At 36.7% G+C, this 20536-nt stretch overlaps 1 protein-coding gene across 10 annotated transcripts in view; it reads right to left on the reverse strand.

Annotated features, from left to right (window-relative positions):
- Positions 1 to 20536, reverse strand: part of INPP4B (inositol polyphosphate-4-phosphatase type II B) — a 755730-nt gene that overhangs the window by 57688 nt on the left and 677506 nt on the right. For all 10 annotated transcript variants that reach the window (XM_049632225.1, XM_049632223.1, XM_049632226.1 and 7 more), the window contains 2 exons: positions 19364 to 19504; positions 15077 to 15174 (listed from right to left, as the gene is read on the reverse strand). In XM_049632225.1, coding sequence (XP_049488182.1) covers positions 15077 to 15174; positions 19364 to 19504 — 239 coding nt within the window. The remainder of the gene's footprint in view (positions 1 to 15076; positions 15175 to 19363; positions 19505 to 20536) is intronic.

The following is a 20536-nucleotide window of genomic DNA, read 5'->3' on the forward strand; positions in this document are numbered from 1 at the left end:
CAACTTAAAATCCTGGTATACATGGGATGTGGATTAGTTTAAACTTAGAATAAATCTCTTCAAATGTAAATATTGCAAGTCTTGCTTTTTGCTACTCACTCCTTCATTACTCTAGCACATAATTTAAACAGGATAATTAAATCTCCATACTTATCTCCATAAGAGTATTCTTTTCTCAAATAGGGTTCAAGAAAAAAATCAGGTGAAAGGTACAAGAACGTTCACTGCATTATTGTTTATAATATTCAACAACAGAAAAAAACCCACCTAAGTATTTATAAAGAGAATGGATAAATTGTTATATATTCATGAAATGTAACATTATACAATGGGTAAAATCAATAAACATACTATATTATATATGTACATATCAGCATGAATATAGAGTAAAAACTATGTTGAGCAAAACAATAAAAATTATGGGATGCATCCAAAATAATAGCAATAATATAATGTTAAATATGTAAAACTACCAGATTTTTTATGGATAATATATGCAGTAAAACTGTGTATGAGAATGTAAAACGCCAAATTCAGGGTATTTCTTTTCTCAGAGAAGGGAAGGTGAGGGATTAAAACTGGAAGGTATGCTAAGGGAGCTTTCATTCTATCTGTAAGTTATTTGTTTCTTAAAAAAAAAAAAAAAAAAAGAAAATTCTGAGGCTGAGTGATGGGTTCCCTAGTGTTTGTTATCTTATGATGTATTCTTTTTTTGTTTGTTTGAAACTTTCATAATTTTTTAAAAAGAAAGCATGGAACCAAGCTTCCCAGAAAGTGATTTCTAATGCCAACTCCGTCCCTGATCTGACATGTGGTCTTAGGTGAGTTGCTTAACCCTCTGTCCTTATTTTCTCTACTGCAAAATGAGGACAATAACCCTGTCATGCTTCATCGACTTGAAGTAGAAAACAATTAATAAAAGTCTTGGCAGAAGCGGCTACATTGTTAGATTCTGTGTCAACCCTGAAAAACAGAGAAAGACATTAGTAGCTCTTAGGAAAGCATCCACAGTCTCAGATAGGAAGCCTACTTTCTCAGCAAAAGTCAGAATTTATCCAAAGTAGGAAATACTCTTTCAACACATAGAGGTGCACACAAAGATCAGAATCAGAAACACTCACAACCCCTGTTACTGTTCTCTTACCACTCTCCCATGGAACATAAGAGCCAAAAACAGAGTCACTTTTTATACCAATATCTTCCTTATGACATTGACCTGAATCAAAGATGGGGTGCTGACAAGCAAGCAGGAATGGGACTGTAAACTTTCACCTGATTGAGCTGTGATGTTAATGAGGCCAAGGCAATAGCTTCATCACCTCACAGTCAAATGACTTTATGTTGCCAGAGTGTTCCAAGATGAAATGGAAATTAAAGCTCAATTCCCAGCACCACACCTACTTCCCACTTCATAGCTGGCACAAAATTTAAATGGGATCAATCATACTTCCACTCTGATGTCAATTTATATAATCCCATCCACCTTGAAATCAGGATCAGTTCAGAGATGGGCATTTGAAACTAAGCCAACAAGAACTTGACTGTGACCTCAGCAATTATTTCATGGGTAAGTGGGTGACCTCTCCTGCTCCAGCTGAGTGAAGCTGAGGACTCAAATGTGGAAGGAGGAGGAAAAGTACTCTTTATCTGTTTGGTTGAGTATGAGTTGAGCACGGGGACAATTGGTCATGCCAGCCATCATTTAAGATGGACCAGATGTAGGATAAAGTCTACACTAAGAGTGGTTAAGTGATGAATTAGCATGGAAAGTATCTTTTCAATACTGCTAAGCCATTGAAGCAACCTTCCCTTGAAGGGTTGCGTGCTTGACCTTTGGAATTTTCAGTTTTGTTTATAAATTTTCTTTATTGTTCAAGCCAATTTGAGTCAGGGTTTCTGTCACTTGCAATCAAAAACATTCTAAGGTAAAATACGTGGCTATATACTATAGGCATTTTTAACATTGACCAGCCATATTGCAAACATGTATTGTTGCCTTAGAGATGAGAAAATGACAAATAAATTAGAATGTCTCTCGAAAGCAGCACATCAATCACCTCTACAGTGATGGTTTTAAGACAAGGCTCTACATTCTTTGACACTCCTTCTATTGAGAGATGGAGTTTATGTACTTTCCCTTGGAATGCTAGTGGGCTTGTCACTGTCTTTACTAACAGAGTATGGCACAAGTGACACTATGTCACTTTGGAGTCAGGCCATAAATGCCAATGCAGCTCTTGCCTGATTCTCTTGGAACTTTGCTGTCTGTGTTCCCTATCTTGAGGTCTCCCTATAAGAGCCCAGGCACTATGCTGGGAGAAGCCCAATCACATGGAGGCTCCTATTTAGGTTCTCCAGTCAACAGTTTCACCCAAGTCCAGCCCTTAGGTCATCGTGGCCCAGGTTTCAGAATGCAAGTGCAGAAGCTTGCAGAACACTCCAGTTCCCAATCAGTTAAGTGACACCCTGACACCGCCCCCCCACCGCCCCCACCAATCTTTCCAGCTGAGGTCCCAGATATCATGGAGTGCAGATAAACCATCTTTATTTCCTCTGTCTGAGTACCTTCCTCTGTCTGACTCTTACAGAATCTGTGAGCATAAATAAAACGCTTCTGATTTCATATCAGTAAACTTGGAATAATTTGTCACCTGGTAATAAATAACCAGAACATCTACAAAGGGAAAAAAATTATAAGAGTCTGTATCTTTAAGTATTGAAAATAAACATATAGGGACACTTGGGTGGCTCAGTCTGTTAAGCTTCTGACTCTTGACTTCTGCTCAGGTCATGATATCATAGTTCATGAGATAGAGCCCGTGTTGGGCTCTGCACTGATAACATGTAGCCTGCTTGGGATTCTCACTCTCCCTTTCTCTCTTTGTCCCTCCCCTGCACAATCTCTCTCTGTCTCTTAAAAATAAATAAACTGAAAAAAATGAACATATAAAGAACAATACTTTCACAGTCTACCCTGGTTAGTACTATATCCTGTGATATCAAATCTTCTCTACAATTAATTCTGAAATAATTATAGTTAAATTAACTATAGTTAATAGTTAACTATAGTTAAACTAGCAAGAAAACAAATGCAATTAGGTGAAAGCCATTGAGATGTCTTAAAATTGGAAATTACGTTCTTTTGGATGCTGTAAAATCTTGAAAATATTTTTTAAAAAAGCCCCAGTGAAACTGGCTCTATTTAAATTGTATTTCCAACTTAACAATTTATGAAAAAGGCAATATAAGAAATCAAATATCAAACTCCCCACCTGAACAGAGCTGAATAATATTTTTGACCTATACACCTTCATTGTTTCCTTTTAAATGAATTTCAAGGTTGCATCACCCATAGTAAATGAAAAGACAACTTTAAAAGTAACTGTGTTAAAAATTCTTCAGGATTTTCCTTGCTCACTGTCATACACTGAAGGCCATGGGACTTGGTGTGCAGGGAGGAGAGTAGAATTATAACATATTAATTTTTTTTCCTATTTTTGTTTTTGTTAAGAAAACACTCATGATTTGATTTCTGAATCTCCAAATAGTTTCAAGTCATTACAAAGGGTTGGGGGGGAGATGGTTTGCAGGTAGATGACTCTCAAAAGCCTAAATGCCTCAGATACTTGAGATAGTTTTATGCACAGACAGAAGAAAATTTGAGTATGGAAAGGAGGTTGACGCAGATTCCCCAGCTGAGTCTTCTTGTGAGCCCAGTTGCACTGCCTGCATTCCAGTGAGTGTTCACTGCCTCAGCAGTGAAGGCAGTTTATGGCTGCCTTTCCTTTTTCCCAAGGCAACTCCCAAGTCCCTGCATTTTACTTTGACAAGAATAGCAAGAAAGGTCCTGTTGAGAGCATACATTACACACAAAATGTCTGAAAACCAAAGCAAGTATAGACTTCTTAAAGCTTAGGACAGAAAGGAAAGCAGTTTCTGAGATATTTCCAGTACCCCACCTCCCTACCATGTAAGAGCCAGGCTGCCAGTGAAATATGTCAAGGCCACATGGCAGCATAGAGGGGCAGATGCATAATGAGGCCATCTCCAAAAAAAGAACAGTCCAGCACTTCCATGCTCCACTTTCGGATAACATGGAAGGAAATGACTCCCAAATTGCTAGAATGATAGCCAAAACAAAGCAGGAGAAGACAATTGAGAAGACAGGGCTTTTTCCCAATAGCCAAGGTCTCTGCGTTACTTCTTTAGGCTCCTGGAGGCAAGTAAGAATGAGATCTTTAATATTTCACACTATATGGAATAAAATAAAGAACTCCTGAGGTATTAAAAAAGGTACAGATGAGGTAAAATAGAGGAAGAAGATTACAGAAATAAAGCTGCCTTGGGAGGCTCCAACATGAAAAGGAAAGAGGTAATAAAAACACAAGGTAGACATTTCATTCCATTCCTGTAGCTCCTTTTTTGGCTTGAAGTGAGCTATAGTTTTATAACCTAGGCTTCTCATATATTTATAGTTTATTGATAGCAACAAAATATATTAAACTATCCATGTCACCAGACTTATCTTTTCTGATCCCTTGATAAAGATAATTTTATCTTTGAGTGTTGAGTTTCTCCTCCTTCTCTGACTTCAAAGATGAGTCTGAGTTTTGTTTTGCAGAACTGGAAGCATGAGGAATTTAGGATGCAAGAAAAGGTAGACCAGAAGGAAACAAAAGACTTCGCGCTTGTGGCTGAGAAAAACAACACAGTAAGCAGTGAATGTTTGAGAGAGTGACATGCTCAATAGAGTGAATTAGAAACTTGGACAAAGAACTTCAAAAGAATCATCATAAAGTTGCTAGTTGTCTGCTCTTTGATGTTTAATTAAAAGTTGGGACTAAATTTTATTTACCTTTAATTATTGGGCTCTTTATTAGATGTCATAATATGCTGAAACTGGAGTCCTAGGAGATTCATGTTAAATTAGGTGATATTTATTTCCAAAGGGGAAAGTGAATCCTAAGATTTTTGATATCCACCTTACTCCTCACTGTGGGGCCAATAAACTTATCCTAATGGTGATGATTTCAGGATCTCATCCCTATCACAGTATTTCATAAAGAGATATATGCTTTTTTAAAAAGATTATCAGACAAGCAGTGATTATAAGAAAACAATTCGTTAAGGTTAATATAGATAGGTATTTATATTTGAATAAATATACACAAGACAGAGGAAAAGAGACTACCGAATGGGGAAAAGAGGCAGGTTGCTTCAAACTATAGGAAGAGCTTTATAATCCATTTTAACTGGATCAATAAGTTGACTTGTTAGTACAAAGGAGACATATAACTCTCGTGAGAAACTCAAAGTGCATACAGTCATGATCTTATCCGTCACTGTAACATTCAGAAGTGCAGTGTGACATCTTCTTAGCACAGACACTGACACTGGAAATATTAACTCCCTTTCTCTGGTGAGATAATGGTAGAATGTACTTTGATGTATTGACATATACATATTGATTATTCTCATTTAGTCGATAACGAAATGGAGGCATTCGAAACGTCAAGTGATTCACCTAAGTGAGCTTTCAATTGAATTCATATCTTTTGACTTCATGCCATTTTATGTACACTTACTAGGCTGGTTTACTGGGAGTCTAGCCAATCTTCGATGAGTGGTAAAATTTGGAATGCAAGACTCAGTCTACTTACTCTACCGACAAGGAAGCCCCTGTGAGAGGGAAAGAATGTAGAAAGATGTAAAGTTGACTGATATATTAATCTTAGACTTTTCCTATACAAATTAGAGCAGAAGAGGGCTAACCAAAAAATTGATGTGTCTAAATTGCAAGGAGCCTGAAGTAACATAGAAGATGCAGAGATCAATGCTGAGATAAACAGGGGGGCGGCCATCTGTATGGGCATCTGTGAGTATGCGTGTCTGCCTCTGTTATTTGCAGTACTGTTTACATTTGTTGCTTCAGTCTAGTGCACAAGTTATTGGACACCAGAAGTCTATGTCTGTGGTTTTACCTGCACATAGAAAATTAAAACTGAATACTGTTTTGTATCACTTTTCCTTTCAAAAAGCCACAGAAGTGCTTCTAGAGACATATCAGGTAAAAAAAAAAAATCCCTTAATCTTTATTAATATCAGAGAAAATTAAAAGCCTGAAGAGGTAAGTACATGAGAGTTTCTTCTTCAATGAGCTGAAAATAAAGGTGCTGCTGGAAATATGCAAATGTTTTTTAAATCTGCAGTTTTAAATTGAAATGATCAGAAGAACTACAGCAATGGGAGAGCAGCAGTACAAAAGTGAAAAGAAAACTTAACTGGGAATCAGGAAATATGGAACTTAGCCCCTGTTCACCCACTAGCTAGGTGTGTGAACTTAACAAAATCATCTTGGATCCCAAGCCCCTTGTAGCATTTCTTAAAATATGTCCTTATAGGAAAAGTAAGTTTTTTTTTTTAAGTTTATTTATTTTGAGAGAGACAGAGACAGCATGAGCAGGGAAGGGGTAGAGAGAGGGAGAGAGAGAGTAGGAAAAGTAAGTTTTTTTTTTTTAATTTTTAAATTATTTTTTAATGTTTTTCTTTAAATTTATTTTTGAGAAAGAGAGAGACAGAGAATGAGTGGAGGAGGGGCAGAGAGAGAGAGGGAGATACAGAATCCGAAGCAGGCTCCAGGCTCTGAGCTGTCAGCACAGAGCCCAACACGGGGTTTGAACTTGTGAACTTGTGAACCACGAGATCATGACCTGAGCTGAAGTCGGACACTTAACTGAGTCACCAGGTGCCCCGGAAAAGTAAGTTTTTGAGGGCATATCAGGAACAAAGTTTGAGGTGATGAGCAGGACATGAGTTCCAGGAAGAGAGATGGGCTGGTGATGTAGAAACAGAGGTTGATAATTAATAGATGATATTTAAAGCAATGAGGCTGTGTTCAACAAGAGCAAAGACATCTGTAGACTAAATCCTAGGACCCTCCGACATTTGGAGGTCAGAAAGTTAATGAGGAATCAGTAATGGCAGTGGAAAAGTAGCCAGAGAGTAGAGGCAATCACAGAAAAGTGTGGTGGCCTGGAAGCAAATGATGAAAGATGGAAAAAAATGACCATGTCAAATCTATTACTAGATCAGGTAGGATGAGAACAGAGAACTGAGCACTGAGCACTGGCTCTAAACCCTATGAAAAAACCAGTTTCAGTAAAGTTATTTAGACCAAAGGCTGACTGGAGTGGATTCAGTGAAAAAAAAAAAAAAATGGGTAGAGAAAAATTGGAAACAGCTGGTAATCTTTAAATTCCTCTTTTAAATGAGAAAAAACTGAGGGCTGATGGGGGGTGGGACGGCAGGGAGGGTGGATGATGGGTTTTGAAGAGGGCATCTTTTGGGATGAGCACTGGGTGTTGTATGGAAACCAATTTGACAATAAATTTCATATATTTAAAAAAAATAAAAGTACTTTGAAAAACAAAAACAAAAATAAAATAAATTCCTCTTTTATCTGTTCTTTCTGAAACATTTCCAACCTTAAGGTAGTCTTGAATTATAAAATAATTTCTCCTATACCACCAACACCTTGTACTCGTCTTTAATGTCTGTGTAATGCCAAGCATATGGATGATATGTGAAAAATTCCTCAGCTATCTGAATGTTTCCAAATACACATGTGTTTGAAATAAAACAAGTAAAATATCTGAATGAGTAACTGGATGTTTCATGGGTATATCTGTATGTGTACATGGTATCAGAGTTGGCTGTCTGCAAGACAGAAATTATTCGTAGTAATTCATTATGCAGTGATTTATAGTTCCTGTTGGAAGGATATTCGTGTATTAATTCAAGAACCTTATATCTTCTTATATCTTATATCTTCATGTTTGTTAAAAATGCCAAAAATCCATTAATATTCAGATCTTTCTTTGTGCTTGGTAAACTTAGACACATTAATTTACTTTGGCATAATCAATCCAGGTAACCTCACATTGACCGGAATCATGATTACAGCTGAATTGTACACATTATATACACCTCACTTAGGTCAATAAATGTTAGTTAAGCAAAAACTAAATAAAAGATACAACATTTCAATATTCTGGGAATTTCACTTTCTTTTATCCTCAGGTCTAGAGTATAAATGAAACACAAAACATAAATTCACAATTTGATAACTAATCTATATCATTTTACAAGTCTAACCTAGTGGTTTTCAAATCATATTGTACAGCAGAGTTACCTAGAGAGCTTGGTAAAACACAAACTGCTGACCCCATATCCAGATATGGATCGTTTGAAATTATTCTTGCATGGGTAAAAGGTAAGAAGAGGTGCCGAATGACTGAGGGATAGACTGGGCTGGTCAATTGCTGATTTGCTCTCATATCTATCTCTACTTTTTTCCCTTCTGCTCTATATCACAGGAATCCTTGTTCCCCAGACTGCTTGCTGCCTGCTGACTCACAGTTAAATTTGGACAATGAGGATTAAGAGCGAGGTTAAAGGAACCAGGGAGACAGAAACCAGTGTATTTGTTTTCTGATCTCTCTGCTTGTGAATATGACCGTGGCTTCCGCATGGCTCCAGTTCCCAGGGGGCAACTCTTCTGTCTGTGCTCCCAGCTTCTTCTGGACAGTCCCCATCAAGAACCAAGATTCAGCAGCATGGCCCTAGATTTTGTGCTCTGGTGACACTACATCTGACCTAGGTCCTTTCAGCACCTGGCCTAGCATCAGCTTCTTGATATTGCTAAACTCAGTGTGGCTAAGTCGATCCCTGCTTAATTTCTCCCATTTCTTTCATGTCTATCACCAATGCTCCACAGCAAATTCCTCAAATGTGTTTTCCTGACTGCACTTGGACTGATATGGTTACTAAGGATTTAGTAATATATGTATATTTTTTATTTTAGCAAACCACAGCCTAGGCTAGCATAACATGTCAAATTCAGACATGACCCTGTGTCTATCTGACCCTGTGTGCAGGCCAATCCTTTCTTGAATTTCTTGACCTCATACTTAAAGTTTATAGACAGTAAAAATATAAAAGATATATTGGGAGGAGGGAGAAAGGTACTGGGGGAAGGGTCTTATGGTATTTTTTGTCACCCATGGCTGAACCTTAGTTGACAGAATAAAACACTAGCCTTTGATGTCACTGTTTTGTAACGTTGAAGGGCCATCCTAATGTTCAGAACAAGTATATATCATACACATACAACATATATAATCATATCATATATATAAATATAATATATATATTAATGTAAATCATTCAGAGGAGATCTAGAATTATTATATGTGGAGAAAAAGTTAATCATTTAGAAATTTACTTTAAAACTTGGGAAATATTTAACCTGTATCAGAAAGTCCCTTTGCTAAAGGGAAAAACTCAGATTGTCGGAAGACATTTAATGGGGTGTGTACATGAGTGTGAGTGTGTGTATTTGTGTGTGTGTGCAACTGCATGTCTGTGTGTGTTTGTTAATGTCTTTTAAGATATCTGCCTGATTTCATTTCTTATTTTATAAGTTCAGGTTATTTCCAGAGCCTGCTGAGGTCTGGTTAGCCAGGATCAGCATGGGTGCTAGTCCGAGGGTAGAGGGCTCTGAAAAGCAGGGGCCAGAAACCCCCACTATAGCTTGTTCTGAGAGAGTAAAGGCAGCACGTTTAGACTTGTGAAAGCGGTGAGCCATGTTACAAGTGTCAACACACGTGGGCTCCAATTTTAAGTATACAAACAGTAAGTAGATATTTACTTAGATAAAGGTGATATTTATTTATTTTATTTTATTTTTTTAAATTTTTTTAACGTTTATTTATTTTTGAGACAGAGAGAGACAGAGCATGAACGGGGGAGGGTCAGAGAGAGAGGGAGACACAGAATCTGAAACAGGCTCCAGGCTCTGAGCTGTCAGCACAGAGCCTGACGCAGGGCTCGAACTCACATACTGCGAGATTGTGACCTGAGCCAAAGTCGGACGCTTAACCGACTGAGCCACCCAGGCGCCCCTAAAGGTGATATTTAAATGCACCTTATTTTGTTTATGGAGCATTGCCCATCTCTGAGGCACACATAGTTGATGCTGTCACTATTGATTCTATCACACACTTTCTGGACTGCGACCACAGCTCATACTAGAATTACTAACTGAAGGAAATAGCCATTTAAGTAGCCTTAATTTTCATTAATACACAGAGCAAATGCAGTGCAATTTTTCTCTCTGATATATGCACGATATTCCAAGAACTGGTGTATCTGCTGCTCCTCAGTGATTTTATCCATTTGTAACACAAGGTATGTGTTAGTATGTGTGCCAGCCACTGTTCTCCCACATTCTATGGCATTGAACCATGTGGAAAGTCCAACAGTGTGATCAGCTACAAAATCTTGGCAAGACCTAGGACTGATTTCTCCCAGAGCATAGTATGTGTTATAAATGCTGTAACTAGTTGTCTGTTTCTTAGCAATAGTCTGATATATCCATTTGTAAGTTTATATTACATAAAGTACAATTATGAACGATACCTTGGTAGCTCTGTTTTGTTTTGTTTGTTTTCCATTTCTTAGAGAAACAGAATCCAATAATTTTACTCAGGGAACTATTACCATATATTTGTTCTAGAAAAAGTATCTTGATTTACTAGAGAGTTCTATCTTATCTTTGAAAAACCTTGCTGAACTTTCAATGGCTGTATGACAATGTTTTCAAAAGACAAGTTATTAGATATGAAGAGTCACGTGATCCATTTTCTGGCCTAACAAAAGTAGATTTTAGATATTCAACATTTTATTCACAGTTAAGCTTTCTTTTTCATCTGCTTCTGGGAAATCCTTTCATGTGTAGATTTTCTTATCCTAATGGAGTCCTGTTACTTTTTATATATTTCACATTATTTTGAGTTTTAACATTATAATTTTCTTTCTGATTTTATTCTTAACTGACCCAGTTTTGCTCCATTGATCTATTTTTTTATTTTATTTATTTTTTAGTATTTATTTATTTTTAAGAGAGAGAGAGAATGGGGGAGGGGCAGAGAGAGAGAGAGGGAGACAGAGGATCTGAAGCAGGCTCTGTGCTGACAGCAGCAAAACCTATGTGGGTCTTGAACTCATGAACCGTGAGATCATGACCTGAGCAGAAGCTAGATGCTTATCTGACTGAGCCACCCAGGTGCCCCCCACTTTTTAAAGTTTATTTATTTATTTTTGAAAGAGTGAGGCAGAGAGAGAAAGTGTGGGAGGAGCAGAGAGAGAGAATCCCAAACAGGCTTCAGTGCACAGAGCCTGATGTAGGTCTCAAACTCATGAACCATGAGACCTGAGCTGAAATCAAGAGTTGGAGGCTTAACCCACCGAGCCACCCAGGTACCCCACCCACTGATTTATTTTTTAAAGGAGAGATAAGATAAATCAAAATACTAAAAAATGTAAAATGTTAACTGAAAATATAAGTTCAAAGTACACGAAAATATTTTGGTCTAAATAAATTGCAGCCGGTTAACTAAATCTTAGCTCAGCAAAAGTAGACCTCAGAGTGCTTGACACTCATGCACAGATTTTAAACGTTATAGTTAAAGAATTACATTTTCATAATTATGTTAAAAGAATTTGACAGCATATCAGGGAAAACCATGACTGATCTGGTTTTTACAGTTAGTAAAGTGCTTGTGAACAAAATCTCTTTTCAAGACTTTTCCCTCTGAAACTACCAAAGGAGCCTGGAGACGTGACAGACAGTGGTGGACCAGCAGACCTAAACTACACTTTGGCCTCCTTCCAAACCTTCGACACTCAGAGCACCAATCTTAAACAGTCACGGGTGACCTTTTATTGAATTTCTTCAGGTGTTATATGGGCTGTAGCCAGGCATGGCAGATTTCTTTTTCTAAAACCCAGAATACTACTTTTTTCCTCCTGAGTAATGTTCTATCTCTGTATCGTATGGGAGGCATAATCTTCTGCTCTCTCTGGGTCCCTCAAGGGCTTTCTGGCTAGTTCTAGGGGTTTGACCGTTGCAACCTTTTGTAGAGCCCCTATGCAGTGTCCAGAGCCGATCCTTAGCCCCTTGCAACTGTCCTATACTTTCCACATGTCTTTACAATTTTCATGTCTCTTGGAAAATGAAACTAAAGAGAAATAAGGGAGAAAACCCCTCTTCCTTGATTCTGTTGCTTTCAGCTTATTTTTTCATTCTTTGTAGTCACTATAGACCTTCCTAGGAGGGTAGCTTTCGCTCTGGTTGTCCACTTGTACAATACGAGTTCTCTTCTTAAATGCCTTAGATGTGGTTCCACTCCATGTTTTTATGTAAATGGCTCCATGCAATGTCATCAATGCTCATAACCACCAAATCAAACAGCTTCTCTTTAGTCCCTCTTTTTTCTTCATCAACACATTTGTTATTCTTGTTTACCTTATCCTGCCTAAAATCCTTCTCATTTAACTACAGTGATGCTTGAAGCCCCTCAAACTTGAACAATTTCTCCATATTTTGTGGGTTCTTTAATCCTTCTTTTCTTGTACTTAATGGATAGTCTCCTATCATATATGTGTATTTCTCCATCGGTTGAAATAGATTTATTCATTCAATCCCAATATCACAAAAGACATCCCTTAAGGTAAAAAAAAAATTCCTTTGGAAGAAAGGGAATTTTTTTTTAAACATGTAGAATAATGTAGAATTCAACCATTTAATTAATAAATCATAAAATAAATGGGGTTAATGAATGGATAGCACATCCAAAATGGATTAGTAAGTGAAAGCAATGGTTTACAGGATTAACTCATCCTTTTAACACTGACAGAAATTATCCTTAATTTTACTGTGAAAGAGAAATAATAGATTATATGGATTATGGGTACGATTCAGCATGGTAATTCTTTTCCTCCTTTACAAACAGCCTAACCTCTATTTACACCGTTAATAAAGCTTTATAGTTTCTTTCTTGAATGGAGTATAACTCAAATGATGCTTTGAGTTACAACTTTTCTGCATAAGGAACAACCCTACATATGTCAGTATAGTGCATAGATCAGATTTGGACTTTTGTTATGGAAAACAACCAAAGTCATATCACAAAATTCTGTGCCAAATCTGTGACAGGTTGTCTCAAAAGTATGTTGACATAATAGAAAACAAAATATCAGGAAACATTCACTATGTTAAGACAACTGCCTAGCTAATGAAATATAATTGGTTTGATGCAAAAGTCCACCATGTTTTCAAGGAAGAAATATATTTACAAGTTTCAAATATACTTAGTTATATTTAATTAGTATACTACATGAGGTCTTATGTTTTCAAACTTTTTAAACTTCTGTTCCCATGAAGAGTTTAAATGACTTCAATGTAGGGATTTTTTTTTTTTAATTTTGTGTCTCAGACAATAATTTACTCATGACTTGTACATATTTCAACAATGACTTATACATATTTTTAAGGTGACATAATTATTTTATGTATAGTATTGAAGCCCCTTATAGACTTTGCCAACAACCTACTTTTAAATATATTTTAAGTAATGAGGACATATCCTTGGTTCACAAATATTAGTATCAATTTAAAATAACCTAAAATGTTTATTAACACACAGATTATAGGGAAAACTCAATAGTTCTGTAGAGAGACTTGGGAATTTGCATTGCCAACAGGTTCCTAGGTGATGTTGATTCTGCTGGTCCTGTGATCACACTTTGAAAGAACTGATAGAAATAGAAAATAAGTTATAAGAATTCTGGGAATTCCAGGGGTGCTTGGGTGGTTCAGTAGGTTAACCTTCTGACTCTTGATTTCAGCTCAGGTCATGATCTCACGGTTCTGGGATCAAATCCCAAGTCAGGCTCTATGCTGACAGTGTGGAGCCTGCCTGGGATTCCCTCTCTTTCTTTCTCTCTCCCTGCCCCTCACTTGTGCTCTCTTGTGCTCTCTCAAAATAAATAAACAAACATTAAAAAAAAAAGAATTCTGAGAATTCCAAATTTAGATAACTTGTATAAAAATTATCTACCCACATCCAAGTTAAAATAAGCCATTTTTCATCAATTACTAATGCAAAATAGTTTTGTTTATATTATTAACTTTAAGTAATTAAATTTAGAATTCACAAGAACACTGGCTGCCAAAAAGTTTCCCTGCATTTAATTTCATTTTGGCATAAAAATAATATTTTATGTGAAATAAAATAATATAAAAACTGCAGGTGAAATTTTTTAACTATCCACACTTGAACTTGCATATGCCATTGTAATATTTTGATGCAAGATTCACTGGGTTATGAAAAGTCCTAACACTGCCACCAACGGTATTTTAGATAAAGTATGAGAATACAGAGCAGTGAAAAAATTGCCAGTTATTTGATAATAGACTTTCATTATAGCTTTTGGTTAAAAATACTAAAATAATTTTCTACTTTATTAAAACCTAATTTCTTATCATTGTAAATATCTCAATATTACCACACATTTATATCACTTATTGATGAACTCCAACTACAATTCTGATTCTCTGGTTTTGAACTGCTCAAATGTTGTGTGCTTACTTTTGTGGGGAAAAGAACTGCAGAATTGAATAATAAAAAACATGCTGAAGTGTAAGATACATTTCTATAGGCTTGGATGCTTTAACAGTTTCACATAAAAATTGCAATAATTCTATTCAATAAATTAGTTCCTTACTTCATATCACTTTTTATTACTTGTATAACTTGTATTCTATCTGATTTTCTCCTTGTATATGTGTGATATATCTGATATAGATTATAAATCAAAAAGTTAATTATTCATTAAACCCTTTTACATGGTTAAGAATTATACAAACTTTTTCGTAGACTCAATTGAGATTTCTAACTATAAGTTCCTTATTTTAGATTTTTGGTATCTTCCAGTGGCACTAAAATTAATGTCCTAGCATGAGCAGCAGGACATCAAGAGTGCAATCAAGGCAGTGAGGCAGGTGACGGTCATGCCACCTTGGCAATCAGTCTTTTTGATTCAGATAATCTCAAAGTTGCTCTCCCATCCTTACCCCATGTGTCTTTCCCCCATTGACCTCTTTGTTTGACCTGTCCTGAAAATTTATAATCAAGAAATTATTATTGTTGCTTTCTAAAGCTGGTATACTTACAATCAGGAGGCATCTTTTCCATAAATATTGTGTAATATTCTTTTAGAAGTTCAAAATTTTCCTGATTAATACTTTCCTGCAAGGAGACATCTCCAAACCTACAAATAGAACAAAGAAAACAGTTATGGGTTATAAAGATGCTCCTGAAAGTAACATTTTTTAACCTGTTATTTTTAAATAGATGCCAGACTAAAACCACCTCCTCCTTTTGTTTAGAATTAAACATATCCCCAGTATTCTGCCATTAACTCATATTAAAATCTAGGCACTCTTCTGGATTTCCTCTCTTTTCTCCACCCCATCCAGTATTCATTGATCTTTTCACATCTCTGGCAGTCTTTCCTTCTTTTTCCTTAACACTGTAATTGTATAGTAGGCATTTGATTACATCCACTCTAGACTGGGTATACAGCTTCCCAAATAACCCAATGCTATGTCTTCAATCTCCTTCCCTTCCAGTCTCTCCTTTACATCACGGTCGGATCATTCATTCATTCGACAGATATCTGTTTAACTTTGACTATATGCCCAGAGCTGCATGTGCAATAAACACAATGTTGGAGAAGTGAGTCTAATACCTGTTCTTCATATCAGCTCACTAAACTTCACTGCCTCTTCTCCCCCTATAAGGACAAAGTCCAACCCCCTTAGTTTAGCATCTAACTTCTCCACAAAACCTTCCAAAAACCCTCACAGGAATGTAGTTACACTCTTCTCCCTCATTGGCAGCATTTTGATACCTTTGAAACTCTCCACGTGTTATTCTCCCTCTGACTAGAATTTTTTTATCTTCGTTGTCTGTTTGATCAATTCATCCTTCAGGCTTTAGGCTCATGTATCCCATGAAACCTTCCCCATGTATTCCCCTCCCATCTGTGAATCACTTTCTTTCCTCCACTATTCCTGCCCCTTCCACATCTTTGCTTATTGCATGAGTCAAACTGTAATGTATTACTTGTTGACCTGGCTTCCTTACTGGATGGTAAGTTCTTTTCGGACAAGGATCATATCCGTTTTTCTTGTCACATTGCATGTTCCCTGTGTCCCTTAGCTTGGCAGAGTAGTGCCTGGTAGAAGGTCAATGCTCAATATCTATGCTGAGTTAAAGTTGGAGAATAAGAATATAGATGAAGGAAAATATATAGGAGAGCTTCTCTTAAACACTGAAATACACTCTTCTAACTTTTTCATACATTATAATCAACTGGTATTAAAAAAATATCATCCTTGCTGGATAAATACTATTGTTATGGACTTAATGTTTGTGTCTTCCCCCCCAAAATCATATTTTGAAGCCCCTAAACCCCAGTAGCTGTGTTTGGAAATGGAGATTCTAAGGAAGTAATTAAAGTCAAATGAGGTGGGGGCCCTAATCTAATAGGATTGGTGTGTCCTTGCAAAGAGAGACACCTGTCAGCTCACCGTCTCTCTCTGTGCACAAAAAAGAGGTCAAGGGAGCACACAGAGAGAAAGTTAGAGAGACTTCTCACCAGAAGCCAAGTTGGCTAGAACCTTGATCTTGGAATTCTCAGCCTCTGGAATGAGGCTATACATTTGAGATATACCTTTGATATACAAATGAGATATACAAATGAGATATACATTTCTGTTGTGTAAGCTGCCCAGTCTGAAGGATTTTGTTGTGTAGGCCAGAGTAATTAGTACTTATTTAATTAAGAATGGATACACATAACATACAAGTTGGCAATGGGTAAATAGTTCGTAAAGTATTGAACCTGGATTACATAGCATGACTAATTTGTAGATGTTGCCTGGTAAAGCTCAAAATTCAGAATCAGAGAAATAAGACTCAGAGAACAGAGATGGAGTGATTGACTTAAATTAGTAATTGGTTGATGTCTAAGTGTCAGCCTTCCCGCTTCTCTTCAAGTTTTTCTATACTTTGTCATTTGTCTCCTTTTCAAGTCTTATGTGTTTTTACAGTTTCCAGATATGAAAAAAGTGTATGTGTGCATGGTGCACGTGTGTGCACACACACATAAAATATGCAAGATCGATAAGAGAGAAGAAAGGGAAGGGACATTTTATTTTTTGATGTTTATTTATTTTTGAGAGAGAGGGAGAGAGAGAGCGAGCAAGAGCGAGCACAAGTGGGGGAGGGACAGAGAAAGAGGGAAACACAGAATCCAAAGCAGGGTCCAGGCTGTAAGCTGTCAGCACACAGCCTGATGTGGAGCTCGAACTCACGAACCATGAGATCATGACCTGAGCCAAAGTTGGATGCTTAACCAACTGAGCCACATGGGCGCCACAAAGAAGGTAAGGGGCTTTTTAAAATAAAGTAACTAACAACTGAGATAGTCACGGTGACATAAATGATGCAAATTAACCGAATGTAGAGGGCTTGAAAATACAATGCTCACTATTCCTTGAAAGTCTGTACATGGGACTTCCACATCTCTCAAGATGACATTCACAGGTCTTAACTTACTAATTCAAACCGCAAACACTCTGTAGTTTAGTGTACCAAAAGAGATAATTAATTTAGAGTGCTGTTTTGTTTTTCCCACCCAAATTGTGTAATTTACGTTCACAAATATCATTCATCTCAACCACTGAACTTGCTGTGAGGCACATATATACCAATGACTGGAATATAATCTGACTTCAGGTACTTATTTGCAAAAGTGCTCAATTATCAAAGAAAACTTGTACAGCACAGTGAATACAAATATATTCTGATTTATGCATAGTATAAGAAAAGAGATTAATGGCTTCTGTACAGTTTGAAATTAAACATGAAATACAAAGCTGCCACCTAATTTTGTAACTGACAAGTGAGAATTATGAAAACCTATGCTGTTCAGGAAATATCTTTTGGATAAGAGGGAGAGAAGGAAAAATCATTGGAAAATAATAGATAAAAACTGGCACCTTGACTATCATTGAAAAATTCAGGAGTACTATAAATGCAGTGGCATTTTTAATTTAGTAAAAGCCATTGGAAAGGTTTAACACTTACATATCAAGTCATGGCCAAGAATATGCTAGGGACTTTTAAACTGATACCTATGGGGGAAGGAGCCATTTGGAGAGTGAATTATGGATAAGAAAGCATTTTAAATATGAAAGACTATCAAATTTTCCAGAAGTTCTGCCTGTAGGGGAACCTCTCCAGCCAGGCCTCATAGCCAAGATGGTGACTTATTTCTCTAAAATCTTTTAAAAATGTGTTCTATGAACTTTAACTCATATCCACATTTTCAATAATCTCTACATGTGAATCATGTAATATGCAAAAGTAATTCCTATGCTTTCTCACAAAAATGTTTTTGACACTAACTCATGGCACTATGTATAATCATCTGTTGTTTGACTAAGCAATTTATTATGAAAAGATGTGCTAACCTTGCCCAATAACAGCTATTTTAGTAAACAAAACAAAAGGGAATAATAGACTGTGTTTCAGGTCCAGAGAAGTTTGACAAAATTAGCTGAGTTTACATTGTTGAAATACATATGAACATAAAACTTCTTTTTTTTTTTTTAATATTTATTTATTTATTTATTTATTTATTTATTTATTTGCAGAGACAGAGTATGCAAGGAGGACAAGGGCAGAGAGAGAGAGAGAGAGAGACAGAGAGAATCCCAAGCAGACTCTGCATTGTCAGTGCAGGAGCCCAACACAGGGCTCAATCACACAAACCCGTGAGATCATGACCTGATTCCAAATCAAGAGTTGGTCGTCTAACCAAGGAGCCACCCAGGCACCCCAAACACAAAAACTTTTTTTTTAAATGCTTATTTTTGAAGGAGAATGAGAAAGAATGTGAGTGTGGGAGAGGCAGAGAAAGAGGGAGACACAAAATCTGAAGCAGGCTCCAGGCTCTGAGCTGTCAGCACAGAGCCTCACATGGGGCTCAAACTCACGAGCCATGAGATCATGACCTGAGTCGAAGTCATATGCTCAATCGACTGAGCCACCCAGGCACCCCCAACCCCCCAAACGTAAAACTTCTCAAATTGGATACACACACTGTACTTGGAAACATGAAGAAAGTTAATCCCTGTAAATAATTTGGTATTGGCATCAATATTTTCCTCATTCCTTTGCCACATTTAAATTTAATGTGGGCCAGGGATCCTTAAATGTGAATATTTGCCCTTGCTATCTCAAATAACTTGGTAGTGATAAAAAGGGAGAACGTTTGCCATGAGTCTTTCTGAGTTCTGTGTTCTGTGCATAGAAGCGTATGGAATTGTTCAGCATACCCATAACAATTAAAAAACATGTGTAGTACTGATCTTACACTTGAAGCTTACCTCTCAGCAAGAGTTTGTTGTTCATTGATTCCAACATTAAAAAGTACTGGATGCACATGAAGCAATTGCCCTTCTTTAATCTGCAGGGGCAGGGCCTCAAACATTCTCGCTGGAAGCTTCACCTCTACCACATAATGTTCACTAAAGAAAGCGGAGGGCAAAGAGAAGGAGCATTGTTCATTTCATTCAGTTTTATTGGAAAGAAACAATAAAACAGTTGGAACATAGAGCTGATTTAGGTTTCTGGCTGCTATCTGCTTATTTTCCATTATTAATTCATTCAACAATCATTTCATTCACTTCACTATTAAATTACTTGGCATAAAGAGTTATTTTCATTTTTTATTTTTCTCCATTAGTTTGAGATCCTTTAGGAAAGGAAGAATGTTTAGTTCATTTGTACACCAGGGCCATGCGCATAAGAGACTCAATATTTATCTTCTTGATTTAATTATTTTTAAAACCCAGTCAGTCTCAAGAATAAGGAAAGTAATTTAATGATGGATTTTTCAATATAGTGAAACTAATAAGCCCAATCACTTAAGGCATTACTTAGCATGGCTTGATTATTATTATTATTGATGAACCTCCCTCCTTGGGATGGCTTGATGGGAATGTAACTGTTTCATTATTTAAGATGTAACCTTTGGGGGTTCCTGATCAGTTTTGCAACATTAGCACATCACAGGAGTGGTTTTTCACTGGAAATTTCCATTAAAAATTACCCCTACTGTTTGGTGTGGAAAATTTAAATTAGGATTCACAGAATATGGTCAACAAGAATAGCTGCTTGTGCATTTTTAAACTTGACATCTTCTGATGCAGTGTGAATTGAGTATTAAAATATACAGAGTTTTGTTCAGAGTTTATGAAAATCCATGTGTTTCTGGAACTATATATAGTGCTGGGATCGCAATACATGTATTGGGAAAAGAAGCACAGGACAATTAGTGAGTCTCTTTATGAGGATATTTTTAGTTTTCTAAAATAGAACAATACTGACACATACTCTGGATGATTGACTCTGAGACTTGCTTCTTACCTGAGCTTCAAACCAGACAACCAGGACATACCCCCAATCTGGCAAGCAGGGATGTTAGCACTAGCCGCAGATGAATGGCCACATTCTTTTTCTTTTTTTTTTTTTTTAATTTTTTTTTAATTTTTTTTAAT

The sequence above is a fragment of the Panthera uncia genome, chromosome B1 (genome assembly GCF_023721935.1).
Source record: "Panthera uncia isolate 11264 chromosome B1, Puncia_PCG_1.0, whole genome shotgun sequence".
Classification (NCBI taxonomy): domain Eukaryota; kingdom Metazoa; phylum Chordata; class Mammalia; order Carnivora; family Felidae; genus Panthera; species Panthera uncia.